This window comes from Coenobita brevimanus, chromosome 98 (genome assembly GCF_032717465.1).
Source record: "Coenobita brevimanus isolate Jiangsu-jjx chromosome 98, ASM3271746v2, whole genome shotgun sequence".
Classification (NCBI taxonomy): domain Eukaryota; kingdom Metazoa; phylum Arthropoda; class Malacostraca; order Decapoda; family Coenobitidae; genus Coenobita; species Coenobita brevimanus.
Genome location: NC_137051.1, coordinates 41,937,269 through 41,960,217, shown reverse-complemented (window position 1 = coordinate 41,960,217; position 22,949 = coordinate 41,937,269). Strand labels below are relative to the sequence as shown.

Genomic DNA, 22,949 nt, shown 5'->3' with positions numbered 1-22,949 from the left:
CCTCAGTGTGTTCCTCATAACGCTTCCTATCACATCCACATTGCTCCTTTAAATTCTCATTCGTCAGCCTGTCTCTCCATGTGACTCCACAGGCTCCTCTTAAATAACTCATTTCCACTGCTCTTACTCTTGACTTGTGTCCTTCCAACAACGTCCAAGCTTCACTTCCATACGTTAGAGTTGGTATCACAATACTGTCATGTAGTAACTTTTTCACTTCCATGCTCACTTCCCTGTTTCTTATCACTGCTTTCAAAGAACCAGCAACCTTTCTTCCCTGCTGTACCCTTTCAAGCACTTCACCCTCCAAACCTCCATCCTTACTCATCACACTACCCAAGTACTTAAACGTACTCACATTTTCCAATTCCTCACCATTCAATATCGCTGTACATTCACTGACTTCACCTCTCTCAAAGACCATGGAGCATAAATAAGACAAGAGTGTGCAGTGTGAAGAGAATGGACTTCTGAGTGTGAATGACTAAGTTAAGTGCAAGACTTCATGAACAGTGTACTGCAAGTGCTTCAGGAAATCCTTCTTACTGTCAGAGTCTGAGAGGAGGCAGTTATTCATCGAGATGGCCAGGGACTTGCTGTAAGTAGGCAGAATGTTTCATACTGTACTGTACTGTATTTTCATTACTGTACTTACCTCAAACACCTCATTTCACTCTTTTATGTCCCTTATTGGTGTGAATATGTAGTGTCTTAGGTGCTATGCATGTGCAGTAGGGAGATGTTTTTCTGAGTTAGGCTAGGTTAGGGTCCATAACTACCAGTCCAGGAGCCAGGGACTTGTAAGTACCCAGAATGTTTAATATTGTATAAACCTACCTCAAAAACCTAATTTTATGGTTCTTTTGCATTTATTTCAATCTTTTATGTCCCTTATTGGTGTGATTTAGGTCTTAAATAGGTGCTATGCATGTCCAGAGGGAGTTGTATAGGTGTTTTTCTGAGTTAGGGTCCATAAGTCCAGGAGGCTGGTGCCCACTAGCCGGACAGGACCACTTTCCGGACGTGCCTTTGGTTCTATTACATCAGATAGTGGAGGGATTACTGTAATTTGGTCTTTTGTTTCTCAAAGCGCCAGCTCCTCCAAAAAGGAATTCACTAGTGCTCAACACACTTTCAGCACCTTTACACTAAAAAAAAGACAACTATGATATATTTCATATGCAAGCTTTGTCAGTGGAGGTGGCAGCAATTTAAACTCTATAATCATCCATCACAATGCCTCTCCCTAGATCACAGCTCTTTGAAAAGAGAAAGGTTCTGAACTGCCCCTTAAGCAGAAGTCAAGTGCCTCACGGGTACTGGCAATTTATAATATAACCTAACAGCAGTACACAAAAAAGATCGATCAGAGAAAAATGACTGGAGAACAGCTCCAGGCACAATGAGGCACAAATGATCAGCTTTGCTCTGTAACATCCGCAGCTCTTATTCTTTTCACACTTGTGTCATACCAAAGTCTCACACATTAAAATGGGCACTAACATATCTTCATACATTCCTCTTGCAGCCTCCATACTCAGAATTCTGTTTTATATCAAAGTCTTCTTAGCATATTCACTATACAGAGTCTTTCTTCATTTACTAACACATCATACTGAGTTACTTTCTCAGCAACCATTCCTTGAGTCTTATCTACATTTACTTTCAACCCACGCCACTCACAAACATTCATAAAGCACTGAACAAGTTTCCAAAGCTCCTGTTCACTATCGGCAAGAAACACAGCTTAACCTGCTTTCATCAGATTTGCGATACTCCATCCTTAACCATTAATCACCACCTTCACCCTCTTTTCCACAAGAAGGACAAAAGGAATGACATTCCTTTCATGTTGTAAAATGTTACAAAGAGATGCAGGAGTTGGAGACTGGAGACTCCTCCTCCTGACCTGACATGGGTGTCCGGTGACCCCACCGTACAGCACATGCAACTTCGTATCTTCTACAGCATAAGGGAGGTGGACTGTAACCCCATTCTTCCTTCCTCACACTGAGAAAATCTGGGCCATGCTCTAGATTATTCTACCCAATGTAAAAAGGTGACACTGGGTTAGGATGATGAAGATAATCATTTCTAACATTAATAATATTTATAATGTACAATCTCAAACTGAAAGACTGCAGTAATAAAATATCCTGCATTCCCAGTACTGTTAATTTCTTTTTGTTTCATTTATAAAGGCTCCAACATGCTTGCATGCATAGGACTTCGTCACCTAATGGCAGCGGTCCATGCTGCTTGATCTCTGGCAGCCTCCCTGTTCAGTCCTTTAACCCAGAGGTCACATTCCATGACCTCAATCAAGGTCTTTTTTTTATTTACCTCACAACCCTACCCTCAACATTCACACTTCTCACTTTCTGCACCCAACTGTCATCCCCCATCCTCTCCACATGCCCAAACCATCTCAATTTACCTTTCCTCATCACAATACCATTACACTTCAGTCCCACCCTTCCTCTTCACTCTTCCATTATAAACCTAGCCCCCCCCAAGCCTCACACTCAAGGAAGCACTGCACATCTACCCAATCACTGTAATTTCTATATGTTTGAGCCTGCGAATATCCTCTTCCATTACTGCCCAGGTCTCACTACCACACAGCATTATACTCCTGACACATGCTGCATACAAAGATCCCTTAGCAAGGAGGGAGAGCCCTCTCTATGTCAGAAGAGGCAACAGCTCCCTGAACTTCTTCCAACCACTCCTCACTCTAGCCACAGAGCTAGTTCCAGCCCCACCGCCAGAACACAACATGTCTCTTAAAAAACAAAACTCTTCCACACACTCAAGAGACTCAATGACAAGATCAATTCTTCACGCCTGACAATCTTCACATGTTCTCCTTGACAAACTACACACATGAAATCAGCATTGGGCTAAAAACACCAGACTAAGAACTTCTTTAAAGGCTGTTTTACTCCTAAGATATGAATGAGGTCATACTGAAATACTGTATGAGCATGCCAAACACAATTACCGGGTACTATGTCAACATCTTCCATTCTGTCTTTGAAAAAGAATTAAAAGTTCTGGACTTTGGGTCCTAAGCAGAATAAATACTTAATCTAAGATTTTACCGGAGACACTTTGGAGCATGTTTTAATAAAGCAGGACACGCTGAAGCACTGATAACCGACTTTTATATCACTATCTATCACAGTATGTATAAGGTAGTTGGGGGCAGTGTTAGAAAAATCTGGATTTGGGAAATTAACTGCTGTATGTCCCAAATGCAGTCCAAAACAGTAATTTCACTTTTCACCAGAAACAATACAGTATTTACTGGTATATAAAAGAGTATACATTAAAGTATGGGTACAACAAATGTTAAACCAATAGTTAACGTAATTTAGTTAAGGTGAAAAATATTTCTGAAGGCTGAAATAGCTGCACAAATTTGTGGTTTGACAAAATCTTTCTGTTTTTAAAAGGAATGGCAAAGTGATCTCTTCAGTCACTGCTCTGCTCTGGCCTCTCTCAGCTGATTATCATCTATCCATGCATGCACACGTGTTTTCATTGTATCAGGCACACATATTTTATTCCTGCTTACACCAGCTGAAGGAAGCTCTTGCTATCAAAGTGTTAAGCCCTTCCTACCAAGGATGTACAGCACTTTGTAGTACATTCAGGCCAATCCAAAGCAAATTTTTTCTACCATGGAAGGGGCAGCTCCATGCTGAGACAAATAAAATAAATAGGTAATAGTGTAAATGTTCACCTGAATGGTACTCAGTATTTTCCTACCTGAGTTTGTACTAATTTACCTATACTGCACAGATTTCATGTGAAATAGTGTGATATAAAATAAACTACAGTATTATCACTGGAGTTACATAAGTTACAGTATCATTTGTTTTAAGCTGTAAAGTGTACTCAAGTACAGTACTTGGTAAAGCACAAATAGTATAATACTGCATATGCATTATATGATATAGGTACTGGTTATGTACAATCAAATACAACCCAATAAACTGGGTAAATCCAAAATACAATAACTACCATACTCTATAAAATACTGATAACTTCAAAACCTGAAAAATACATTAACTAGTACTGTAATACAATACTAATCACCTGCTCCTCACCATGGGAAGGATCTTGGTTGGTCCAACCCTAATGGCAGGCTGTCTACTTAAAGAGGGTGCCAGATCCATACATGGTGCTTACCTGTGGTTGATCTGCTTGGCCAGACAGACTGGAGTTAAGCAACAACAGCAGCAGTACTAATCATATATTGTTTGGTACAATATTTCTGCTAGAATTAAAAATGCTCAGACAAATACAGGCACTGTATGTGTAATGCTTAACAGGAGTCTGAGGTTGGGTTATTAAAGCTGAGACAAAAAACAAATGCCTTTTTGGGAATGATGACTAGAACTTGCCAACTAAGGAATCATACTGGGATACTGTATTTTACCTTCATCCTCCATGCTAAACTTAACATCACATTCAGTGTGATATTCCTGGCTTAGGTTTGGATCATCCTCTTTCTCATAACTGTACGTATCTTTCAGGTTTTCATTTTTTTCCAGATCATTCCTTTTCAGATCTTGGTCGAGTTCAGTATCTTGGGTGCAGTCGCTTTCATCATCAGACTTCGACTTCCTCCTCTGTAACATGCACCACCAGAAGTGTACATCACATGCAACATGCAACGTCTCCCTATGATAAGCTCCCGTTTTACACTCATGGTAACTCAAGCCTTGTTACTTCAAAACTACACTAGATAGAATTAACTCATTCTTATTTACTGCTGACTGAAAACAAGTCTCATACGCTTTTGTCATTTATTGCACATATTGCAGGCATTATTTAAATAATTAAAAGAAAAAAAATCATGCTTTGCAAAGCACTGCTTTATGTGACAAACTGATCATGGCTTGAATAACCACAAAGTCTGGTCATTTAGAAAACAAAGGTGAATAGAAACTGAGAGCTAAGCTGTAACCGAAGAAGAAACACATCCGAGAGAACAAGTACAGTCTAGTAAAAGTGTGGGATGAGCTAAGCTGTAGCTGAAGAAGAAACACATCTGAAAGAAAAAGTACAGTTTAGTAAAAGTGTGGGACAGCAGGCAGTAGGCCTCTGATGTGAAAAGCAAAAGTAGATAAACAAAGCAACAACCTAAACAAAAACTAATAGTAAACGGCACATAAAATGGGGGAACAATAACAATAACATCAGCTAGAAGCATAATTATGAAGCAAAAGACTACAGGAAGTAACAATGAAATGAAGAGATAAGGAAAAACAAGTAAGCAACCAAAGGTATATACAGTACATATATTAGTATGTGACTAAGAAAAAAGTGTACTGAATCGTGGTCAAACAAACTAGTGAGCAAATTGAATGTCAAAACAGATGGTGAGTGTTTGGTGAAATGGTGGATCAGCAGAGTGGGTGAAATGACCAAGTTATGGTTAGGACAATCATACCCATAAGAGGGGTATTGGAGCCTTGAGAGTCTTGCATCTGTTGCTCCTCAAGGTTGGAGCAGGATAGGGAGTGGGAAGGCTCCAGTTCCTCCTTGAAATTAGGGTCCATAGTGCAGATGCCAAAAATGGGTGTCTGCAAAGGCATAGTTGAAGGGAAAGAGGAGGAAGATGAGTGGGGAGCATGAGAGGGTTGTGGTATGGTAGTTTGTAAAGCAATTGTGGAGGTTTGGAAGACTATGTACTGTGCATCTGTTAACTGCAGGTCATATAAAAGGTGTTAATATTTACTATAAACTAGAGAGATCAGAGTAAAGGTATTCCTATTTGGTATCATGGCTTAAAGAGTCACACAGAAGAATCTGTCAAGAGCTGAGGCGGAGATACCATTCACACATTCACTAAGAGTTATTCAAAGGGATGAAAGAAGACAGTTTCTACGACGCAGGATGTGAGAGAGGGTTCCTGGATACTCCTTTCTCCTCTTACTAACATCCACAATGAATTCAAAGAGCCTAGTTCTGGTTCTCTCCACCGTGAACATAGAACACTGGACGATGATGATGGTGATGATGATGATGATGATGACCACCTCTGAGAAAAGTGTGCATATATGTTAAATGCAGGGTGTTAAAGCTGAGGTACAGTGACTGATATATAATAGGGAACAAGAAATTATTACCACAGCTACCACAAATTAACTTACAACCTCCCCCCACAAGATATTAAAAAACAGAGAAATCATAGTATATCACAATGTTTGTTCATGAAATGCCATTCATTAATATGAAATCACGTTTCCCTTGTTTTTCAGGACCAGTTGGATGCGTTTTGCCATGGAATCACTTAGATCTCCAATGTAATCTGAGGACATTTCTTTGCACAAAACATTTGTCAATTCAGTTTTGAGGTTGTCCAGATAGGGTGTCTTCTCTACCATAATTTTCTTCATCTTTGCCCAGCAGTTTTCTATCGGATTTTGATCTGGACTGTTGCCAGGCCCGTCAAGGACCTCAAACCCGATTATCCTGAAGCCATTTTGTCACCTTTCTTGACTTGTTACATGGAGATGAATCATGCATGAAAAAGTCACACACATGAATAGCAAAAAAGTTTAACAAATTGTCTTTCAGAACTTGAATGTACCGACCACCATTCATCATCAAGTTCTTAGGAAGAAAGTAGAGGCCTTCCCTTCCCATTCCACCTGAGAAACACCCCCATACCATTACTGATTGTGGGTGCTTAACAGTCGGCACCGTGTAAGCAGGGTCATATAGACTACGGGAGGCAGGGCGATGAACCTTGGCAGAATGCACCTGGAACATTTGAAATGTGCTTTCATCGGAAAACATAACTTTTCTCCACTCATCCAATGTCCAGTGTGCATACTTCTTGGCAAACTGAATGCGCTGCTTCTTCATCCGGTCAGTGAGAAGCGGTTTCTTGGCTGCGGTGCGGCTTGGCAAACCCAGCTCCTTCTGCATGCAGTGTTGGATAGTTCGAATTGAGAATTCTTGTAACATCTGGTGATGCAATCTCTTCAATTCAGCTGCTGTCAGTCAAGGATTCTTGATTACTTCCCTCTTCAGAAGCGTATCTGTACCTCTAGAAGTCGTCCTCTTCTTTCCACCCCAATGCTTGTGCTCTAGTACAACATCAGGTGGCAGGCCGCGTGCTACAGCAAGAATCTTCATGATAGGGACGTTATCCTGCTCCCATACAATGATATGGACCATCTCATCCCTTGAGCAGTACTTTCCAGGGATGACAACTCGACTCTAGGAAAATAACAGGGCAAACAGTAATGCATACGAAAAAAGAGTGAGGTGCAAGCTCAGAGTGACGGGAACATATACTCCCACCTCGTTTCTGGGTAAGCGCTGACGTGCTGAGTGTTTCACCACCTCCCACCAACACCAGAGGAGTTGCCAGTTACTTCTTGCCCAAAAAATTCACTTGGTAGAGGTGGATACACAAAGCAAAGACAGACAACTCTCCCATAGCAATTCTGTGTATAGGTTCTATGTCAATTTGCAGTGGGTGTACATATATATACTGTATAATATATATATATATATATATATATATATATATATTTATTTATATGTATATATATAATCATCCATCCATCCATCATCCAATCCTACGTTGCCCCATGAGAAGCGTAGAAGCCCAGGGCTAGGCAAGCTGGTCCTAACATTTAAGATGAAAGCGACCAGTCTCATTCACCCCTGAGTGGCATTACATGAACAATAAACCCCAACTATCCCTTGGATATAAACCTTCACAGGCCAATCCCATTGGAGTGCCTTAATTACCCACTAAACCACTAGGTGCCATAATTTGGTTATATGGTTACCACCCAACAGTAAATGGTTTCCTGGTGTACAGGAAACCATTTGGCTTGTCACTCAGTGTAGAGTCACTCACAGGCAGAACAAAGAGGAAAGAATGAAGGAAAGAAAGACAGAAGAGGGAGTGTAAAGTCACCCATAAGCACAAGGACGAGGAAAGAATGAAGGAATGAAAGACATATGAGGATGGAGGGAAAGAAGGATGAAGGAGAGGAAAGGGCAGACACCTAAGAGATGCACTACATCAAGTAAGTGGATGGTGAGTGCTCCCACTATTACAGAATATCATACTTGTATACTTGCCCTACTAATACAAACGTAGTAATAATTCCCCGTTCCCCATGTTATACAGTAGTTACTGTGCACAAAATGATCATAAAAGTATCCATCCATCCATCATCCAATCCTACGTTGTCCCTTGAGAAGTGTAGGAGCCCGGGGCTAGGCAGGTTAGTCCTGGCATATAAGATGAAAATGACCAGCCTCATTCATCCCCGAGTGGCAATACATGAGCAATAAATCCCAACCACCTCCTGGATATAAACCTTCACTGGCTCAATCCGACTGGAGAGCCATAATTACCCACTAAACCACCAGGTGCCCTGCTGGGATCAGGGCAATGAAATAGTGGGGTACAGGACAACATGGAGGCGATTTGTTTGTGGCCACCCCTTATGGGATTAAGGTGTCTGACAATAGATAGATTGATGGTTACCACCCAGCATATAGCAAATGGTTTCCTGGTGTACAGGAAACGATTTGGCTTGTCAATCAGTGTAGAGTTACCCATAAAATGGAGTATACAGGCATACCCCAGTTTAACGATCTAACTGGTTGGGTAAAACCCCATCGTTAGGCGAGGTATCGTATATCGGGGTACTTTTAACATGTATTTCAATGTGGACTGTTTACCAGCCTTGGGTTTCCCCCCAAACCAAGTCTGAAACCCACCCACATGAGCCCAAAAACATTTAAAGGCAATCTTAATGGCCAAACAGCTGTCAAGGAAGCTAACCTAAGCATAACACTTGTAAACAACTCACTAAAACCAACAAATCAAATCTGAATATCATCAAATATGTCTGGAAAAAATCAAGCTTAGCAATCTGTACCCCAAAATGATAATGTTCACCCCACCCATGGCTAAAACACATTAATTGATGTCTAAAAACAGTTTACAAATCAACCTAAACACAATTTTCGTGTAAAATATCATCAAAATTGGTAAGAAAAATCAAAACCCATCATTAAACCGGGGTTTGGCCACCGTTAGGCAGAGTATGGTGCAATTTCTACCCCATCGTTAAGCCGGGGCATCACATCTAGGGGTATCGTATATCAAGGTATTACTGTATTAATATGAGCTTTTTAGACGTACAGGACTTGCAAAAATAGTGTGCTGTATCTCGCAGTACTTAAGATGTTGGTTTTACTCAATATGTTAATCACCTTGGTGTCTCACGAGTTAAGGTGATCCAATCATACATGGATCACAGGGGAATAATTCTGAGGGGTGGCTGGGATTTATTGTTCATGTAATGCTGCTAAAGGAAGAGTAACTGGCTGCTCTCACCTTATAATTGTAAACTAAGTAGCTTGGCCACAGGCCACTATGCTACTGCTGGAACAATACTGGATTAAATGATAAATGGATGTACCGATAATGAAAATGATGAAGTTTTATACCATACACTCCTCTCCTTAGGGGTTAAGGAATTATCCCTACATACCAGTGGAGGATTTTGCTGGAGAGTGCAGCACTCCACAAGCAGATGCCCTTCCCTCTGTTAACTGCTGGCCTTTGGAAGGGGCTGGCACTTGACCTTTTAGTCAACGGCATACAGTCTAAACCAGCTGGCCACAGTGACCAATAAATATATGATGGGACGTGAGAGGAATGGTTGTATGTGCGAATGGCCAAACAAAGAAAAGATATATATGATAACAGTTATTTTCAACTACAGGGGGGAGGCACCCTAATCATAATTCTATGGAACACGTACATACTAGATATGCACAATGCAGGCAGAAACAAGCGCCTATACCCAGACACTAAAATAACTATTTTCAATGTACAAGGAAAGAATGATGTTAATAAAAATGCCAATGCAAAAGTTCTGCAAGCCCCTGATATTGAGGAAATCTAGGCAAAAAACAATTTGATATCCCAAAAGCCAAGCAATAAAAAAATATTAGCAGAAAGTTGGTATGGTAATTGCATTATTTTCATTCTATGATAATCAGTATCAGAGCAATCCCCAAAGAAGAAATGGTGAAAAAAGCTAAGAAACAAACATGCCAATACAGATGAGGCAACCCCTTCAGTATGATAACATTTTTTTTCTTTATTGTTAATCCTGGCTAGTGCCAGATGATACTGAGCTTCAGAGTGACTCATAGATTGAAGGAGCAAGAAACTATTTTTCTTAATCTCTTGAGTACAGCAATGTTTATATTTTGTTAGGGTTACTGCAAGACATTTCATTCAGCTTAAGAGATCTGTTGAACTGAAGAGGTTAAGGCCTCCACACATATACTTACCACACAATTTTATAAGCTTTTGCTTTTTCTTTCAAAAAGATAACATCTGATGGTTCTGCTGGAGTCTACCATCTTTAAAATAATATCCTATCCCCTAAATAAATAAAAGCACTAGTACTTAACAATGGGTACCATGATCTAACATCAATAAACTATAAACTTCCATCATTTTATCATGTCTATGGCAATAACCTGAACTCACTTTTTACCTATGGAAAATGTTATCCCAATATTCAGCATTTTTTGCCTTCATTCAGTAACCAAGTTCACACATGTATGCATGCATGCGTGCACACACACACACACAAACTTTATTGTCTTCACTCTGATATACCCAGTGATAATATAATCTAAAATATATTTAAACACTTACTCATCATATGACTTACCAGGAGGACGAGGAAAGCAAGTATGACAAAGGTGACAGCATACCAGTGCTTCGCCACCCACCGCTGAAGTCTTGCCAATGACTCATCACTCAGCAGCAGCCCTCGCAGTGTTGCCAAGGGGCCAGATGGGTCAACCTATAGGAAGAAACAGATATGTAAATCTGGCCACATCACAGGGAATGAAAGTGCTTACAGCATTTATAGCCAACCTGACCCCAGCTGAATGACGATTCAAGCTGTACCACAAGTTGGATTACTCCTCTTACAGTAGCAATTTTCGCTATTACAGTACAGTACTAAGTTATGGTGGATATGAGGGGATGCGAGGAGGCAATAACAGAACAGAATATACAGTATACATATAAGGTCTTAGTTTTCCATCATTTTTACATTGTCTATCTATCTATCTATCTATTGCCAGACGCCTCAATCCCGTTTGGGGTGGCCACAAACAAATCGCCTCCAAGTCGCCCTGTCCCCCGCCATTTCACTGCCCTCCTCCCAACTCACACCCCTCTCTCTCATATACCTCTCCACCCCATCCCTCCATCTCATCCTCGGCCTCCCCCTCCCTCTTCCCCCCTCCACCTCACTCACATACATTCTCTTCGTCAGTCTTTCACCCTCCATCCTCTCCACATGGCCAAACTACCTCAGTGTGTTCCTCATAACGCTTCCTATCACATTCACATCCACACCACAACGCTCCTTTATATCCTCATTCGTCAGCCTGTCTCTCCACGTGACTCCACAGGCTCCTCTTAAATAACTCATTTCCACTGCTCTCACTCTTGACTTGTGTCCTTCCAACAATGTCCAAGCTTCACTTCCGTACGTTAGAGTTGGTATCACAATACTGTCATGTAGTAACTTTTTCACTTCCATGCTCATTTCCCTGTTTCTTATCACTGCTTTCAAAGAACCAGCAACCTTTCTTCCCTGCTGTACCCTTTCAAGCACTTCGCCCTCCAAACCTCCATCCTTACTCATCACACTACCCAAGTACTTAAATGTACTCACATTTTCCAATTCCTCACCATCCAACCTCGCTGTACATTCACTAACTTCACCTCTCTCAAAGACCATCACTTTACTCTTCCCTACATTCACCTTTAGGTTCCGTTTCTTACACACTCTCTCAAACTCATCCACCAAGCCTTGCAGCTCCCCTTCGTCTTCACTCAACAACACAGTATCATCTGCAAACAACAGTACAGGGAGTTTCCAAACACTATCCTCTCTCACCAGGGCCACTCCAACATCCACTACCCTACCCTGTACCTCTTTTATTACCCCATCCATGTACAGATTGAACAACCATGGAGACATGACACATCCCTGTTTCAAACCAACTTTCAAAGAGAAAAATTCACTTAGTTCACCATCCACACACACTGCAGCCTTCACACCATCGTACGTACTCTTCACAGCATTCAACAACTTCCCATCTACTCCATATATTCTTAACACTTTCCACAATCCTTGTCTATCCACCCTGTCATATGCTTTCTCCAAATCCATGAAAGCCGCATACAACTTCTTTCCCTTCTCTAGGAACTTTTCCACTAAAGATCTAAGAATGAATATCTGATCTACACAACCTCTTCCCTTCCTAAAGCCTCCCTGTTCTTCTCCAACTAATTTCTCTGTTCTTTCTCTAACTCTGTCTATAAGTATCCTACCATACACTTTTCCTATTATACTAAGAAGACAAATGCCCCTATGATTACCACACACTTCTTTTTCCCCTTTTCCTTTGTACAAGGGAATAATTATACCTGACTTCTAATCCTCCGGGACTCTACCTTCCTCCCAGGCCAATCTGCACATCTCCCACATCCATTCTACTACTCTCTCTCCCCCATGCTTCAGCATTTCACCACACACTCCATCAATTCCTGGGGCTTTCCCCGATTTAACTTTCTTCATTGTTTCCACAACTTCTATCCTACTGATTTCTTCCTGTCTTCTCACCTCCCTCCTTCTCCCAGCCATTCCTCAGCCATTTATACTCGCATTACTTCCATCCTCTACGTTCAACAATTCCTTAAAGTGTTCTCTCCATCTGCTCACTTTTTCTCCCTTCTCCACTAGTAATCTACCATTTTCATCTTTCACTCCCCTGCTAACTTCACTTCCACCCTGTCTTACTCTTTTCACTTCTCTCCAGAACATTTTCTTACAGTCCCTCCACTTTACAATCAAAAATTCCTTCAAAATTCCTCATCCACTCTCTTCTTACTCTCTCTTACTAATCTTTTCACCTCTCTCTTTCTTTCCACATATAACTCTCTCTTCCGCCTCTCAACTTCTTCCACGCCCCTATTTCTCATCCATTCATTGTATGCTTTCTTCTTTTGTGCCACAGCCTGTTTCACCTCTTCAGTCCACCACGCTGTTCCTTGCACCCCCCTCCGTCTTCTCTTCCTTCCACACACCACATCACATGCTGCACATATTTCTTCTGTAAATATCTTACACACACCTTCCACGTCTCCCATCTGCTCCAATTCATATTTGCCCAATCGTTCCTCCACTTCTCTCTTATACTCTGCCTTTTTCTCATCCTCTTGTAACCTTTCCACTCTCCTTGCAACTACTCTTTCCTCTCGTCTTTCCCTTCTTCTATTCCTCCATCTTACTTGCATTCTAATTCTGGTCACCACCAAGTAGTGGTCAGAAAGTCCACTCCCCCAACCTCTATAAGCTCTTGCATCCATTACACATCTTCGCATCCTTTCATCCACACACACATAATCAATCATTGCCTTCCTTTCATTCAGTTCACCACCCACCCTTCTCATCACTCGCCATGTATACCTGTGGATCATTTTATGCCTGAAGAGGGTATTGGCTATCACCAACCCCCTCCCAGCACAAATGTCCACTAATGCACTCCCATTCTCATCTATCTCAGCAGGCACACCCCACTCACCAACATTGTAACTTACATAATTCAAAATTTTTCCTTTTTTTCTACATGGTATAATAGCCTTCTACATGCTTTTAATCCAAAGAAACAGATACTTTACTAGCATACTGTCTTATTGCATTGCCTGTATTCATAACTGCATTTATAATAACCTATAGGTTCTATCTGCTGTAGTAATAGAATATCTCACCTTATCCTTGTTCCTTTCTAAAGGAAAAAACTGGTATTGCTCTGGATTTCACTCCTTGTTTTTTAAGCTGTCTCACATGTTCTTAATTAAACACATTGAAATAGAATCAATGCTGGTACTTCCTGAATATTATGACAAGAAATTGTTACTCTCTAATGAAGACTGTAATGCGTATGAAGTATTGTACTGTATTATTTAAGTGGGTCAAACAAAGGAAAGAAAGTGGATCATGAGCAAGGCAGGTATAATAGAGGAAAAACCTACCCATGACAATTTGGATTTTCAACTTGTATCTGCAATAACTTTCATTAAATTTGGTCCACCTGTATCATATGAGTCTGGCAATTAACAGACTAATATTTGAGTTGTCGTCATCATCATCATCATCATCCCATCTCTTTTTCCCTACCACATGTGGGGTAAGGTTGGCTCCATAAAATAAGAAAAAAGAAAAACATGACAGATAGAGAACTAATTAACAGCATGCCTAATGTAATGAGTCATACACCCATTCCCTCACCATTTAATCCCTGAAGTCCTGACTCCACCTCACAGGCTAATGTGCTAATGTGTTTCACATTTCCTATCAGATAAAGTCTATCCAATGCCTATCAAGTTAAAAAAAAAAACAAGGGGATGCCAAACCCTTGCCATGTGCTCCTCTTACAAAATTTTTCTAAAGAGCTCAATCCCTCATCAGTTCCCTAACCTCATAAACATCCATGCCTCAGTTCCTTAAACAATCATTTACCATATCTATTAGGTGGATAATGCAGTGTGTCCTTAAATGCGAGGCCTGAGGGGACAAGGTTTACGATGGAAGAGTTAATACAAAGGTTGGGACTAGAGTGTATTGGTGTTGTGTTGAGAAGAGGTAGATTCAGATGGTCTGGGCATGTGGAAAGGATGGGGGATGACAATTGGGTGCAGAAAGTGAGAAGTTTGGATATTGGGGGTAGGGATGCGAGAGACAGACCTTAGGGATAAGGGACTGAACAAAGAGACTGTCAGAGATCAAGCAGCATGTAGAGCTGCCAGTAGGTGACCAAGGCCAATGCATGGAAGCATGTTACAGCCTTTATAAATGAAACAAAACAAAACTAAATGATTCACCTTCTTCTTGACCTGCCACACCTCCTCTCACCTTCAAACTCACTCATGTTTACTCTTCACCCTTCTCTTTATACTCATTCTCTCCATATGACCATACTATCTAAGCCTACCATCTCCAATTCTACTGTTCACAGACTTCCTAACTCCACAGCTTTCATGAATCACAGTATTTCTTTATACTACCCATTTTCTGCATACATGTTTCAAACACCCTAACTCCACTGCTGTAACACCTGACTTTTCATTTTAATGATCATACAAACCTCTGCATAGTCCTCTCACTGTCCTCACTTCAAAGACACTCCCAAGTATCTTTCTCATTCATCATCATCATCATGACCTCGTTTTCCCACCACAAGATGGGGTGAAGTAGGGTTCAATGAGCAAGAAAAATCATGAGAGTGGGATAATTACGTACAGCATTATCAGTTAAACGATTCATACCCACATTCAATTGCCATTTATATCCCCCAAATCCTAACTCTACCCCATAAGCATAATTACCCACACTCATGCACTTCACATTACCCATAAGCACATAATCAATCAGACTCCTTTAAACATTTAACAGGCACGGTGAATATTCCTCCAAGGTATGGAGACAGGCTGACAAATGAGGATATAAAGAAGCATTGTGGTGTGGATGTGAATGTGATAGGAAGTGTTAGGAGGAACACACTGAGGTGGTTTGGCCATGTGGTGAGGATGGAGGGTGAGAGACTGACGAGGAGAGTGCATGTAAGTGAGATGGAGGAGGGAAGAGGGAGAGGGAGGCCAAGGATGAGATGGAGGGATGGAGTGGAGAGGTATATGAGAGAGGGGGGTGTGAGTTGCGAGCAGGGCAGTGAAATGGCAGGTTACAGGGCGACGTGGAGGCGATTTGTTTGTGGCCACCCCGTACGGGATTAAGGCGTCTGGCAATAGATAGATAGATAGTATGGAGAATGCAACAATGCAAAAATGACACCATCCAACACATTTTGCAAGTATGGTTGAAAATACTACTGCTACAGCTTCAATTAAATGAAAAAACAAAAAAAAATAAGGATAGAAAATTAAGGAAAATTACCAAAGCAAGGAATGGAACACAAAGTCAAAGCAGTAAGATAAGGAAAATACTTGAAGGATGATCATCACTCACCTCTCGACATTTCTTGAACACGTCACAATACCCCTTGTAGTTATTGCAGGGGGTACCAGCCTTGGCATACATGTCAGGGATATCATATGGGGGCACGTTCCATTCAAACGATGACCTGTGGATTAGGCACAGATTTATCTGAATGTGTTTTGATTCTAAGAACTACTGGAAAATGGACTGGGCACATGATTTATTGGAGAAGGGTATGATGCTAAGAACTGTAGAAAAATAGCTTGGAAATAGATTTCTGAATGTGGCATGATGTAGAAAAATAAACTGGCCATAGATTCAGAGTGTGGTATGATACAAAAGATTTATTCAAGCACAGAAGGGAACTAAAAACAATGTGTGTGTGTATCTGTATCAGTCTGAATTAGATCCAGTGCAGGACCAGACCTTGGAGGAGGAATGTTAGCCACAATTAACTCCTCTCCCTACCGGCAAAGTGCAAATGGGGAAGTGTTGGGGTCCTTTGCCTTCTCTTACTCACTATGAACTGTAGCAAAATGGGTTGGTAATGAATGCAAAAAGACTAAGAGGCTTTTATGAATTTTACAGAATGAAACAAGAATACAGGCAGTGAGATGTACAGTGGTCTCATCTTATCCACATCTATCTGGGGTCAGTCGGGGTGGCAGGGTGCGTTAGCCATCTCAAAGTCGTATATCACTCATGGCAGTGTCAATATCTGCTATCACAAGCCAGAAAGCATGACCATCAAAAATATGGCTACCAACAGCTGATCATTCCCTTGTATACTGTCCATAATGGTTGTATCACATATAATGATACTGATGCATGTCTGTATCACCTCAGAACAGGTAAGATGAAATTTTGTTGCAAATATTATAATCTGGCACAGAAGCTGGTCTCTGTGGGTAAAGCAATTTATGAATATGTTCACCAGGAATAATTTAAGCCCACTGTACCTTACAGTACGGTGTGGCCAGCATGGAAACTAGCAGTATAACAACAGTTACAAAAATAAAAAAAATAATCTGTTATGACTCTCATTTGCTGTTGACAATTGCTTTCACATGGCAGAAATAAACTGCTATAAGACACTACTTTATGAATAATAAGTTTATCTAACTTACATGCAGATTTGGTTCTCGCCAGGCAGTTTGCAGCAGAGCTCACAGGACTTGGTAGGAGGGTCTCCATGCTGTCGCTCACACTGACATGACTCTAATCCATATGCCAGGCAAATGGATCCACTACATTCACCCTTATAGCATACAAACTCCTCATTGCAGATGGTCTGAAACAGAAAGTTAAATATGCATAATGACAAACAGTAATGATGATGAAATCATAACCTTGAAAGTTTACACTCTCACTCTCTCTTTTTCCATTAAGGATAAGGAAGGTGGCAAGAATAACATGAGCTTAGCTTTGAGTTTAGCAACATTATATCTCACTCATGAAACTCTGTGCTGACCTCAGTTTAATTACTTACTCTAAGGGTTTACTGCAACTGCCATGGCAACAACATCCTAGATATTCTAGAGTGTACTAGCAAATACAATGATATTCAATACCAAAAAATATGATAAGCATATAAACAATAACAAGGAGAATTTCAGCAACCTTATTTGGCTTATTGGTGGACGGCGGGCACTGGGGACCACGGCCATTGCAGAAAGAGGCATCACGACATCCATTGTCATCCCGGCACTTGTCACCCACTTTCATTCGACAGTCATGGGTGCAGCACGGGCCCTGGGGGGGGGGGGGGATATAAATGGTGCAGTGAAGGCAACATCCTATCATGTTAAATCTGCAATCAACATCATCCTAACAATTCATAACATAGTCAATGAAATGGAAAAATTCACAGCAATGCTCTCTAATCATTATATGAACATAAATTATAGGAGAAAAATGTCCCAGTTTCCTCTGCTATTACTTTCCAAGGTGTAACAGGAAGCACCAAGTTATATGCACTGTATAGTAAATGGTGGGAGGTGAGCTTGCCAGTACTGCTCTGTACTGCTGAAATGTAAACACCAACTGTACCTAATAAAATCCCATACTTCCATGTGCTGCTTATCTACTGTATATTTGTACAATGGTATGCTTGGTGCTGGAAAGGGATGCTTTCATGAACTGCTACTAGCATAGCTGGGAGTTACACAAACATCTTTTATTTCCTTCCCTAACCTCTGAAAGGAGGATGGTGGATGGCCAAAAAAAAGCAACATCAGCCTGCGGTCCAACTGATTCACAATTCAGATGAACCTGAGACTGCTACTGCTGTTACTACTACTGCTACTGCTACTATTACAGTACTATTGCTACTATTACTACTACTACTACTACTACTATTGCAGTACTACTGCTGCTGCTGCTACTACTACAAATACTACTACTACTACTACTGCTATTATTACTACTACTACTATTGCTACTATTACTACTACTACTACTACTCACTACTACTATACTACAACTACTGCTACTGCTGCTGCTGCTGCTGCTGTTGGCATGCTTGAAGAAGTGAAGCACAGTAAACGCCCATTATATCAATCCCCTTTACCAAACTTTGGCTACAGCGACCACCTAGGTCAAACTAATGAGCTTCACATAAAACAAACAAAGAATTGGTTTAGTAAGGTAATGCAGTGGCTAGCTGAATAACAATATGTGGTGGTAAATATAAACTAATTTATATAAACTAATTTATATGCTACAGCATATTAATGACTGATAATATTTAATATTTACCTATACAGTATCAGGGTAAAGAATAAACCCTTAGAATATTGAAATATGGTAGTGTGAATCCTTGTCTGCTGGGTGTCCAATAAATTTACAGTACGTATATATATATATATATATATATATATATATATAAGTAATCCCTCAAATATCCGAACACCCAATATCCAAACATCCCCACTAACCGGACATAATCGTCCCGGGATCCAATATTCCCAAAATGGGCCAAAAACCGCAAAAAATTCGAAAAAAATCTTACTTTTTTCCCACCAGTAATTTGAAATTGCCGCATGGTGCCAAACAGCTGTTACACCATGGTCCCTTCACCCCTTCCTTCCTCCCCCCTCCCCTGTCAGGGTTGCCATTTGGTATTTTTCATTACCAAGTGTGGGCCAATTTGGTAATGAAAAATTCGTTTGGTAATGAATCAGAATAATGCATTACCAAATGGATTTTTCACATGTATGAGGATACACAGGATGGAGATGGTGGATTGTTTGCTCTCTCTGATTAATTTGGTAGCCTATATAGCGTGATAATAATCAACATGCTGTTAATGATAAGAAGAGTGATTACATGTATTTCCACTTGCATATATAACTAGTGAAGAACAGATGCTAGCTTTAAGAATCTGGTAATGAAAAGTTAAAAATGGTAATGAAAATTGAGGAGTTTGGTAATGTGGCCGTTGTGATCTGGCAACTCTGTTACCCAGCCATCATCAACAGTCACAGCCTAAATCCGATCGAGAGCAGATGCTTATAGCAGTGAAAGCCACAGGTGCTTGTTTTTTGTGAATAAACAGTGAATAAACTGCAATACCTTGACACCAGAACACACGGGAATTTACAGTGTTGTGCAGTGTTAAGAAATTAGAATTTAGAGTGCAGAGGATTAACTGTGGACTGCAAACTGGCGGTTCAAACCAGTCCAGGAGCCAGAGACTTGTAAGTACCCAGAATGTTTAATATTGTATAAACTCACCTCTAAAACCTCATTTTATGGTTCTTTTGCATTTATATCAGTCTTTTATGTCCCTTATTGGTGTGATTTGGGTCTTAAATAGGTGCAATGCATGTCCAGAGGGAGTTGTATAGGTGTTTTTCTGAGTTAGGGTCCATAAGTACAAGTCCAGGAGGCTGGGGCCCAATATCCGGACAAGATCACTATCCGGACATGCCTTTGGCTCTATTACGTCGGATATTGGAGGGATTACTGTATATATATATATATATATATATATATACAGTATATATATATATATATATATATATCATCTCATCTCATCAGCCATTTAAGTGTCCACTGAAGGACCGGCCTATCCCTAATGAAGTAGGGACGACAGAGCCAATGTATCTCTACCAAGTGGCTTATTCTGTCTGGTAGAGATTGTATGTAGGGTGAGAAGTGCTTGTAAGAGTCATTGTTGTGTTGGAGTGGATTTGGATGTGTGTAGTCTGTGAACCAAGTGTAACTGGCCCGCGCAAGCCTGCTGGGTGCAAACATACTTTACAGTATGCGACACTGGTTCAACCACAGCACCCCTTGTGTCCACCAATGCAGTTCGTGGCATGAAGAACGCTCCCAAAGTTTATTACCCTGGCGGGGCGCGAACCCTCATTCTTCAGTGTACGAAAACGCACACTTTAACACTGTACCACAGAGGCTCCATATATATTTATATATATACAAGTATATATATATGTACAGCAATCCCTCCACTATCCAATGTAACCGAGCCAAAGGCATGTCCAGAAAGTGGTCCCGTCCGGAAATTGGGCCTCTGCCTGCTTGACTGGTACTTATGACCCTACCCCAGCCTAACTTTGAAAACCACCTAAATAACTCCCTACCGGACATGCATAGCACCTATTTAACCCTTTAACCGCGGGTGTCATTCCAGAATGATGTTGCAAAAACTGGACCAAACCGCGGGTGTCATTCTCGAATGTTTGTGAATATTTTGAATACCCCGCGTTTTTTCCGTGCGCCAATTGTTTCAAGGGAGAGTAGCTATTAAGTTCTTTCACTCCAGCCGACCCCCACCTCCCTCTTCCCCCCCCTGGGACCCCACCTCCCACCCCCTGGGCCCCCCACCCCACCCCTGACCAAGCACGCATCAGTATCTGTCCAGTTGTGTGAGTGACAACACATGCTGATGTGGCAGTGAAGTGCAGGCAATTACAGTGCCTTTTACCTGTCTCAGTGAACACAGAGTGGGTATTTATCGTATGTGCAGTGTTCATATATGTTTACAGTATTATTATCAGAATGTGATTGGCATTTGGTAATGGTGTGTGAACGAAAAATAGTGATTACAACACCGCTGATGTGGCAGTGAAGTGCGGGCAATTACAGTGCCTTTTACCTGCCTCAGTGAACACAGAGTGGGTGTTTATCGTATGTGCAGTGTTCATATATGTTTATAGTATTATTATCAGAATGAGGTTGGCATTTGGTAATGGTGTATGAGCGAAGGTAATGGTGTGTGAGCGAAAAATAGTGATTTTACACCCCTCACTTCTAACGGCACTGCCCGTCCTGTGAAAGTCAACAAAGTCATGAAACCTACATCAATGGAAAGCTGAAGGTTAGTACTTTCTAATGGTACCTTATTTTTTTCTCTAGCTTTATTCTGTGCAGAGTTATTAAGGTTTAAAAGTTTGTTTACATTTGGCTGAAACCCCCGCGGGAGAGGACAGTCAGACCAAAACAATACCCGCGGTTAAAGGGTTAAACCTATCCTAGGGAACAACTACTACTACTACCTATTTAAGACCCTATTCGCACCAATAAGAGACATAAAGCATGAAATAAATGAAAAGGAACCAAAGAATGAGGAATTACAAGTGACTGTACCTCAGCAAGGTTACTTATAGCACGTCTGTGGCTGCCTTCTCTAAGATTTGGCAGTGGTGAAAATGCTCTTGAAGCACGTACAGTAATCCAGTGTTGTGCTGCTTGCATTGTGAGTTATAATTGTTTAACACTGCACATTGTTCTTAACTGCACCATGCCAGTTTCAGCCACCAGTTTCAACTGCCAATTTGCACTCCACAGTTAATCCTTTGCACTCTAAATTCCAATTTCTTAACACTGCACAACACTGTAAATTCCCGTGTGGTCTAATGGCGAGGTATTGCAGTTTATTCACTGTTTATTCACAAAAAAAAAGCACGTGTGGCATCCGTTGCAATAAGCATCTACTCTTGATCGGAGTTAGGCAGTAACTGTTGATGAAGGGGAAACAGTTGCCAGATCGCAACGGCCACATTACCAAACTCCTCAATTTTCATTAACAAATTTAACTTCTCATTACCAAATTCATAAAGCTAGCATTTTATTCTTCACTAATTATATATACAAGTGGAAATACATGTAATCACTCTTCTTATAATTAACAGAATGTTGATTATTTTCATGCTATGTAGGCTAGCATATTAATCAGAGAGTGCAAACAATCCATCATCTCCATCTTGTGTATCTTCATACATTTGAAAAAATTTGTTTGGTAAAGCATTATTCTGATTCATTACCAAACGAATTTTTCATTACCAAATTGGCCCACATTTGGTAATGAAAAATACCAAAAGACAACCCTGACATGGGAGGGGGGAGGGGGAAGGAAGGAAGGGGTGAAGGGGCTGTGGTGTAAACAGCTGTTCGGTGCTGCGCAGCAATTTCAAATTACAGGTGGGAAAAAATTTGGATTTGGGGGGGATTTTTTTCTTTTTTTTGGCCATTTTTGGGTTCTGAAGATCCAGGCCCACAATGTCCGGTAAGTGGGGTGTCCGAAAAGTGGCCGTCCGGATAGTACAGGGATTACTTATATATATATATATATATATATATATATATATATATATATATATATATATATATATATTAAAAACACAGAAATCATAGTATATCACAATGTTTGTTCATGAAATCCTATTCATTAATATGAAATTATGTTTCCCTTGTTTTTCAGGAACAGTTGGATGCATTTTGCCATGTAGTCACTTAGATCTCTAAAGTAATCTAAGGACAGTTCTTTGCACCAAACATCTGTCAGTTCAGTCTTGATGTTGTCCAGATTGGGTGTCTTCTTCTCTGCCATGA

The 22,949-nt window shown here is 40.7% G+C and overlaps 1 protein-coding gene across 1 annotated transcript in view; it reads right to left on the bottom strand.

Annotated features, from left to right (window-relative positions):
- The window catches only part of LOC145414051 (uncharacterized), a 271,392-nt gene that overhangs the window by 14,644 nt on the left and 233,799 nt on the right, over window positions 1-22,949 (bottom strand). Inside the window, exons 13-16 of the mRNA XM_080283614.1 lie at window positions 17,715-17,846; window positions 17,222-17,385; window positions 16,125-16,239; window positions 10,749-10,883 (exon numbers count right to left, since the gene is read on the bottom strand). Coding sequence (XP_080139740.1) covers window positions 10,749-10,883; window positions 16,125-16,239; window positions 17,222-17,385; window positions 17,715-17,846 — 546 coding nt within the window. The remainder of the gene's footprint in view (window positions 1-10,748; window positions 10,884-16,124; window positions 16,240-17,221; window positions 17,386-17,714; window positions 17,847-22,949) is intronic.